At 37.9% G+C, this 9,231-nt stretch overlaps 1 protein-coding gene across 1 annotated transcript in view; it reads right to left on the bottom strand.

Moving 5' to 3' along the window:
- Nucleotides 1-1,113: 1,113 nt before the first annotated feature.
- The window catches only part of LOC114239253 (beta-defensin 115), a 40,891-nt gene continuing 32,773 nt past the window's right edge, over nt 1,114-9,231 (bottom strand). Inside the window, exon 4 of the mRNA XM_028169359.2 lies at nt 1,114-1,137. Within this exon, the coding sequence (XP_028025160.2) occupies nt 1,114-1,137 (24 nt within the window). The remainder of the gene's footprint in view (nt 1,138-9,231) is intronic.

The raw sequence follows: 9,231 nt of genomic DNA, 5'->3' as shown, positions 1-9,231 counted from the left end.
TAACACTGTGGGGGTGGGGAGCTGAAGTGGGAGCCCATTATCAGTGCTCCAACAGTGGGGGTGGGTCCAGTGGCAGTGGACTTTGTTGGTGTGAAGGCTGGATGGCTGGTGGTGTTATAGAATAGCACTTCCCTGGTCGACAGGCCCTGGAAAGGAGTACTCAGTGGTTCATTTCCTGCCAGGAGTGCTCCAGTTCTGCCTACCTCACACCACAGCTTGGAGCTGGATCTGGAGCAGACAGGCCCTGAGAGAGCCTTATCACAGAGGCAGCCCAGGTCCTCGATGGCAGCACAACCACCTCAGTTTCTGCAGGCACAACATCCTGGCCCCCAGTGTCAGCCAGCACTAGGTCTGGGATAAACACAATGGAAAAAGGGACATGACCTTGGGCTGCTTCTGGGCAGAACCACTGAAGACTGCATGGGCAATGCATAGGTTCACTGTGACCACACAGGCCTCATCTACTTCAGCACTCACCTCCTTGGGGACAGACCACACACTTAAGGGCAATGAAGCCTTATCAAACCTGACCCTCAAGGTTTCTACTTCAACAACTGGGGTGCAGACTACAACCCTGGGAAGGCTGTGATAGCCACAGATAAAAGAGGAGGCTGCACCCAACATCCAGTGCAGGCTCTGTTCACCACAACACCAATCACAATCCCTATCAAGAGGATAACGACCAGCAAACTCTGAGGAAAGATGTGACAGGCATTCATACCAAAACAAAACAAACCCAAACAAAAAAACAAAAACAACAAACAAACAAAATACCAGCCTTGGCACCAACAGTCCACAAAGGAATGCTCCCACATGAAAACAGCCTTTTAAGATCACAGTGGATAACTATTTCTTCTAAATTCATAGAGACAGAGAAAGTTAAGTAAAATAAAAAAGCAGAAAAACTACTCCCAATTAAAAGAACAAGAGAAATCCTCTGAAAGAACAAAGAATGAAACTCTTTGTTTGTAGACCTCTCCAGTCTACTAGACCTCAAGAGCTATTTTTAGCAATAAAAATGCTAGGGGAATTAAGAAAGATTTTCAACAGAAATGTATGTCACTGTAACAAGGACTAGAAACTATAAAGAGGAAGCAATCAATATTAGACAACTCAATTGTCGAGATAAAAACCAATCTAAAAACAGTGAATAAAAAAATAAAAAAAAACATTGAATAGCAGCCTAAATCAAGCAGAAGAACAAGAGATCTGAAAGATAGAATAATGGAAATCACCCAATAAGAACAGCAGATAGAAAGACAAATGAATAAAATGAGAGTAACATATGAGATCTATGAGATAATATAAAGCATGCTAACATATGCATAATAAGGATTCCAGAAGGAGAAGAAAAAGAAAAGGGGTTTGCAAATGTATTTGAGGAAATTGTGGCTGAAAACGTCCAAAAACTAAAGAAGGAAGCAGATATCCAGGTACAGGAAATATAGAGGATCCCAAACAATATGAACCCAAAGAGACCCACATCAAGACATATCATAATTAAAATGATATTAAAGAGAGGATTCTAAAGGCAGCAAGAGAAAAACAAAAGGTCAGATACAAGGGAACCCCCTCTACAGAAACTTTGCAGTCCAGAAGGGAGTGACATGATATATTTAAAATGCTGAAAGGGAGAAACCTGCAACATAGGAAACTCTACCCAGCAAGATTAACATTTAGAATAGAAGGGGAGAGAAATAAAATCTCTCACAAGTAAAACTAAAAGAATACAGCAATATTCAACCTAACCTGAAAGAAATATTGAAAGTTCTTCTCTAAATAGAAAAGAAGTAAGAATCTATAGGAAAGGGTAAAACACATTAGGAAAGGTGAATATATAAAAGGATTGAAGATCACTTAAATAAACCAGAACATAGGCTAAAAAAGAATTTAAAAAATTTGTATAAGCGATTGTAACTACAAAAACAAGGATAAAAATCAATATGTAAATAGGACAGCAATGTCATAAAATGTGGGGTAGGGGAGTAAAAAATGTAGACCTTTTAGAATGTGTTTGAACTTATATGACTATCAGTCTAAAGCAAGTAGACATGTTTATGGGTTAACATACTTGAAAACCAGGGTAACTACAAATCAAAAACAAACAATAGACTCACAAAAATGAAAAAGAAGAGAACCAAAGTGTGATACAAAAGAAAACCATCGAATCACAAAAAGAAAAACAAAAGAAAAAGAAAGGAACAAATAAATACAAAATCAAATGAAAAACAAGGTTTTAAATGGCAGTAAATACATACTTGTCAATAATTTAAATGTCAATAGACTAAATACTCTAATTAAAAGACAGAGTGGCAGATTGGATTAAAAAAAAAAGAACATACAATATGCTGCTTACAAGAGATTCACTTTAAGATAAAAGACACATATAGATCAAAAGTGAGGGAATGGAAAAAGAAATTTCATGCAAATGGAAATGACAAGAAAACAGGAGTAGCAGTACTCATGTCAGACAGAATAGACTTTAAAACAATAAAGACACAGAAGAACACTATATAATGATAAAGGGATCAATACAGGAAGAGGATATTACACTCATTGACATACAAGCACCAACACAGGAGCACCTAAACACATAAAACAAATACTAACAGATATAAAGGGAGAAATTGACAGTAAAACAATAATAGTAGAGTACATTAACACCCCACTGACATCAATAGACAGATCATCCAGATGGAAAATTAATAAAGCAACAGAGATCCTAAATGACCCAATAGAACAGTTGGATTTAATTGATACCTACAGGGCGCTACATTAAAAAAACAAAAACAGAATACACATTCTTTTCAAGTACACATGGAATATTCTCTTGGATAGACCACATATTAGGATACAAAACAAACCTCAACAAATTTAAGAGGATAGAAATTATTTCAAGCATCTTTTCTGACAACAGTGGTATAAAACTAGAAATTGACCACAGAAAGAAAAATAGTAAAAAGAACAAAATTACTTGGAGAATAAACAACATGCTGGTAAAAAAAAACAATGGGTCATTAATGAAATCAAAGAGGAAATCAGAAAAAACCTTGAGACAAACAACAATAAAAACAACTTTACAAACTCTATGGGTTACAGCAAAAGCAGATCTAAGAGGGAAGTTCATAGTGATATAGACCTTCCTCAAGAAACAAGAAAAATCTCAAATAAACAAATTAACCTATTACCTAAAAGAATTAGAAAAAGAAGACCAAATAAATCCAAAGTCAGTAGAAGGAAGGAAATAATAAAGATCAGAGAGGAGTTAAATAGAGATAAAAAAACAATAGAAAAGTTCAAAAAAAACCAAGAGCTGGTTTTGTGAAAGGATTAAAAAAAACCCAACAAACCTCTAGCCAGTTTCACCAAGAAGAAAATACAGAGGACACAAATAAACAAAATAAGAAATGAAAGAGGAGAAATAATAACATATCACAGAAATACAAAAAAATCATAAGAAAATACTATGAATAGTTATATGCCAACAAATTGGACAACCTAGAAGAAATGTACAAGTTTCTAGAAACGTACAGCCTGCCAAAATTTAGTCAAGAAAAAACAGATAATTTCAACAGACTGATTACTAGAATTGAAATAGAGTCTGTAATAAAAAAAATCTCTGAAAAACAAAAGTCCAAGACCAGATGGATTCACTGGAGAATTCTACCAAACATACAAAGAAGAAATTATACCTATCCTTCTCAAACTTTTCCAAAAGACTGAAGAGCAAGGAACACTCCCAAAGTCATTCTATGAAGCAATCATCACCCTCATACAAAAACAAGACAAAGGCACTACAAAAAGAGAAAATTACAGGCCAATATCTTTGATGAATATAGAGGCTAAAATCCTCAAAAAAATATTATCAAACTGAATCCAATAGTACATAAAAAGGAACATACATCATAATCAAATGGGATTAATTTCAGGGTCACAAGGATGGTTTAACATATGCAAATCAATCAGTGTGATACACCACATTAACAAAAGAAAAGACAAAAACCACATGATCATCTCAATAGATGCAGGAAACGTTTTTGACAAAATTCAACATCCATTCATGATAAAAAAAAAAACCTCTCACCAAAGTGGGTACAGAGGGAACATATCTCAATATAATAAAAGACATTTATGACCAACCGACTGCCAACATAATACTCAATGGTGAAAGCTGAAAGCCTTCCCACTAAAATCTGGAACAAGTCAAGGATGCCCACTCTCACCACTTTGATTCAACATAGTATTGGAAGTCCTAACCACAGCAATCAGACAAGAGAAAGAAATAAAAGGTATCCAAATTGGAAGGGAAGATGTAAAATGTCATTATATGCAGATGACATGACATAATATAGAAAACCCTAAAGAATTCACTCCAAAACTATTAGAACTAAAAAATGAATTCAGCAAGGTAGCAGAATACAAGATTAAGATACAAAAAATCTGTTGCATTTATTTACACCAACAGTGAAATATCACAGAGAGAAAGTAGAAAAGCAATCCCTTTTATAATTGTGTCCAAAAAAATTAGGAATAAACCTAATCAAAGAGGTAAAAGACCTTTATCCTGTGGACTATAAAGCATTGATAAAGGAACTTAAAGATGATTCAGAGAAATGGAAAGATATCCCATGCTCTTGAATTGGAAGAATTAATATTGATAAAATGTCCATACTATCCAAAGCAATCTACAGATTTAATATGATCCCTATAAATACCCATGACATTTTTCACAGAACTTGAACAAATTATCCTAAAACTTATATGGAACCACAAAGGACCCAGAATTGCCAAAGCAATCCTGAGGTAAAAGAACAAAGCAGGAGGCATAACCCACCCAGACTTCAGACACTACTACAAAGCTACAATAATCAAAACAGCATGGTATTGGCAAAGGCATATAGATCAATGGAACAGAATGGGAAGCCCAGAAATAAACCAACACACCCACATTCAATTAATCTTTGACCAAGAACATACAATGGAGAATAGACAGTCTCTTCAGCAAATGATGCTGGGAAAGCCAGACAGCCTCATGCAAATCAAAGAAGTTAGAACACTCCCTCACACCATATACAAAAATAAACTCAAAATGGTTTAAAGACCTAAATATAAGACATGACACCATAAAACTCCTAGAAGAGAACATAGGCAAAACATTCTCTGACATAAATGGTAGCAATATGCCCATCTCCCAAGGCAAAAGAAATAAAAGCAAAAATAAACAAATGGAGGGAGGGTGGGAGGGAGGGAGACGCAAGAGGGAAGAGATATGGGGACATATGTATATGTATAACTGATTCACTTTGCTATAAAGCAGAAACTAACACACCATTGTAAAGCTATTATACTCCAATAAAGATGTAAAAACAAAAACAAAAACAAACAAACAAACAAAAAAAGGAACCTAACAAAACATAAAAGCTTTTGAATAGCAAAGGAAACCATTTAAAAAATGAAAAGACAACCTACGGAATGGGAAAAAATATTTTCAAATAAGGTGACCAATAATGGGTTAATTTCCACAATATACAAACAGCTGATAAAACTCAATATCAAAAAACCAAAAAAAAAAAAACTCAAAAATGGGTAGGAGGACACCTTCAAGATGGCAGAGGAGTAAGACGTGGAGATCACCTTCCCCCTCACAAATACATCAGAAATACATCTATGTGTGGAACAACTCCTACAGGACACCTACTGAATGCTGGAAGAAGACCTCACACTTCCCAAAAGGAAAGGAACTCCCCATGTACCTGGGTAGGACAAAAGAAAAGAGAAAAAACAGAGACAAAAGAATAGGGATGGGACCTGCACTTCTGGGAGGGAGCTGTGAGGAGGAAAAGCTTCCACATACTAGGAAGCCCCTTCACTGGCGGAGATGGGCAGTGGCAGGGAGAAGCTTCGGAGCCACAGAGGAGAGCACAGCAACAGGGGTGCAGAGGGCAAAGCGGAGAGATTCCCACACAGAGGATTGGTGCCAACCAACACTCACCAGGCCAAGAGGCTTGTCTGCTCACTGCCATGACTCACTGGTGGCCAGGAGCTGAGGCTTGGGCTTCGGAGGTCAGATTCCAGGGAGAGGACTGGGGTTGGCTGCATGAACACAGCCTAAAGGGGGCTAGTGCACCACAGCTAGCTGGGAAGGAGTCTGGGAAAATGTCTGGACCTGCCTAAGAGGCAAGAGACCATTGTCTCTGGATGTGCAAGGAGAGGGGATTCAGAGCACCTCCTAAACAAACTCCAGAGATGGGTGTGAGTCATGGCTATGAGCACAGACCCCAGAGACAGGCATGAAATGCTAAGGCTGAGGCTGCAGCCACCAAGAACCTGTGTACAAGCACAGGTCACTCTCCACACCTCCTCTCCCGGGAGCCTGTGCAGCCCACCACTGCCAGGGTCCTGTGATCCAGGGACAACTTCCCTGGGAGAACACACAGCACACCTCAGGCTGTTGCAACGTCACGGTGGCCTCTGCCACTGAAGGCTGGCCCCGCATTCTGTACCCCTCCCTTCCCCAGCCTGAGTGAGACAGAGCCCCCGAATCAGCTGCTCCTTTAACCCCATCCGGTCTTGGCGAAGAACACACGCCCTCAGGCGACCTACACACAGAGGAAGGGCCAAATCCAAAGCCGAACGCCAAAAGCTGTGCAAACAAAGAAGAGAAAGGGAAATTTCTCCCAGCAGCCTCAGGAGCAGCGGATTATATCTCCACAATCAACTTGATGTACCCGGCATCTGTGGAAGACCTGAATAGACAACGAATCATCCCAAAATTGAGGCAGTGGACTTTGGGAGCAACTGTAGACTTGGGGTTTGCTTTCTGCATCTAATTTGTTCCTGGTTTTATGTTTATCTCAGCTTAGCACTTAGAGTTTATTATCACTGGTATATTTGTTTTTTGATTTGGTTGCTCTCTTCCTCCTTTTTAAAAATATATAGATATATATTTTTTTCCCTTTTCACCTTTGGTGAGTGTGTATGTGTATCCTTCTTTGTGTGATTTTGTCTGTATAGCTTCACTTTTACTTCACTTTTAAGAATTTACTTCACTTTTAAGAATTCACTTCACTTTTAAGAATTTTGTCCTAGGGTTCTGTCTGTCCGTTTGTTTGTTTGTTTGTTTGATTGATTTTTTAGTATAGACTTAGCGATTGTTATCATTGGAGGATTTGTTTTTCGGTTTGGTTGTTCTCTTTTTTCTTTCCTTTATTTTTCCTTTTTTATTACTTTTAAATTTCATTATTTTTAATAATTATTTTATATTCTTTATTTTAGTAACTTTATTTTATTTTATTTATTTTTCTTTCTTTTTTTCCTCCCTTTTCTTCTGATCCATGTGGCTAACAAGGTCTTGGTGCTCTGGCCGGGTGTCAGGTCTGTGCCTCTGAGGTGGGAGAGCTGAGTTCAGGACACTGGTCCACCAGAGACTTCCCAGCTCCACGTAATATAAAATGGCAAAAGCTCTCCCACAGATCTCCAGCTCAACACTAAGACCCAGCTCCACTCAACGATGAGCAAACTAAAGTGCTGGACACCCTATGCCAAACAACTAGCAAGACAGGAACACAACCACACCATTAGCAGAGAGGCTGCCTAAAATCATAATAAGGTCAAAGACATGCCAAAACACAACACCGGATGCAGTCCTGCCCACCAGAAAGACAAGATCCAGCCTCATCCTCCAGAACACAGGCACTAGTCCCCTCCACCAGGAAGCCTACACAACTCACTGAACCAACTTTAGCCACTGGGGGCAGATACCAAAAACAACGGGAACTACTAACCTGCAGACTGCGAAAAGGAGACTGCAAACACAGTAAGTTAAGCAAAATGAGAAGACAGAGAAACACACAGCAGATGAAGGAGCAAGGTAAAAACCAACCAGACCAAACAAATGAAGAGGAAATATGCAGTCTACCTGAAAAAGAATTCAGAGCAATAAGAGTAAAGAAAATCAAAAGTCTTGGAAATAGAATGGTGAAAAAACAAGAAACATTTACCAAGGACCGGCAAGAACTAAAGAGCAAACAAAAAAGATGAACAACACAATAAATGATATTTAAAATTCTCTAGAAGGAATCAATAGCAGAATAACTGACATAGAAGAACGGATAAATGACCTGGAAGATAAAATAGTGGAAATAACTACTGCAGAGCAGAATAAAGAAAAAAACAGTGATAAGAATTGAGGACAGTCTCAGAGACCTCTGGGACAAAATTAAATGCACCAACATTCGAATTATAGGGGTCCCCAAAGAAGAAGACAAAAAGATAGGGACTGAGAAAATATTTGAAGAGATTATAGTTGAAAACTTTCCTAAAATGGGAAAGGAAATAGTCAATCAAGTCCAGAAAGCACAGAGAGTCCCATACAGGATAAATCCAAGTAGAAACATGTCAAGACACATATTAATCAAACTATCAAAAATTAAATACACAGAAAAAATATTAAAAGCAGCAATGGAAAAGCGACAAATAACATACAAGGGAATCTCCATAAGGTTAATGGCTGATCTTTCAGCAGAAACTCTGTGAGCCAGAAGGGAGTGACAGGACATATTTAAAGTGATGAAAGAGGAAAACCTAAAACCAAGATTACTCTACCCAGCAGGATCTCATTCAGATTTGATGGAGAAATTAAAACCTTTACAGACAAGCAAAAGCTAAGAGAATTCAGCACCACCAAACCAGCTTTATAACAAATGCTAAAGGAACTTCTGTAGGCAGGAAACACAAGAGAAGGAAAAGACCTGAAATAACAAGCCCAAAACAATTAAGAAAATGGTAATAGGAACATACATATCGCTAATTACCTTAAATGTAAATGGATTAAATGCTCTAACCAAAAGACATAGACTGGCTGAATGGATACAAAAACAAGACCTGTATATATGCTGTCTACAAGAGACCCACTTCAGACCTAGGGACACATACAGATTGAAAGTGAGGGGATAGAAAAAGACAATCCATGCAAATGGAAATCAAAAGAAAGCTGGAGTAGCAATTCTCATATCAGACAAAATAGACTTTAAAATAAAGACTACTACAAGAGACAAAGAAGGACATTACATAATGATCAAGGGATCAATCCAAGAAGAAGATATAATAATTGTAAATATTCATGGACCTAACATAGGAGCACCTCAGTACACAGGCAAATGCTAATAGCCATAAAAGGGGAAATTTACAGTAACACAATCAAAGTAGGGGACTTTAAAACCCCACTTTCAC

The sequence above is a fragment of the Balaenoptera acutorostrata genome, chromosome 15 (genome assembly GCF_949987535.1).
Source record: "Balaenoptera acutorostrata chromosome 15, mBalAcu1.1, whole genome shotgun sequence".
In the NCBI taxonomy this organism is placed as follows: Eukaryota; Metazoa; Chordata; class Mammalia; order Artiodactyla; family Balaenopteridae; genus Balaenoptera; species Balaenoptera acutorostrata.
This window is presented reverse-complemented; position numbering and strand designations above follow the sequence as displayed.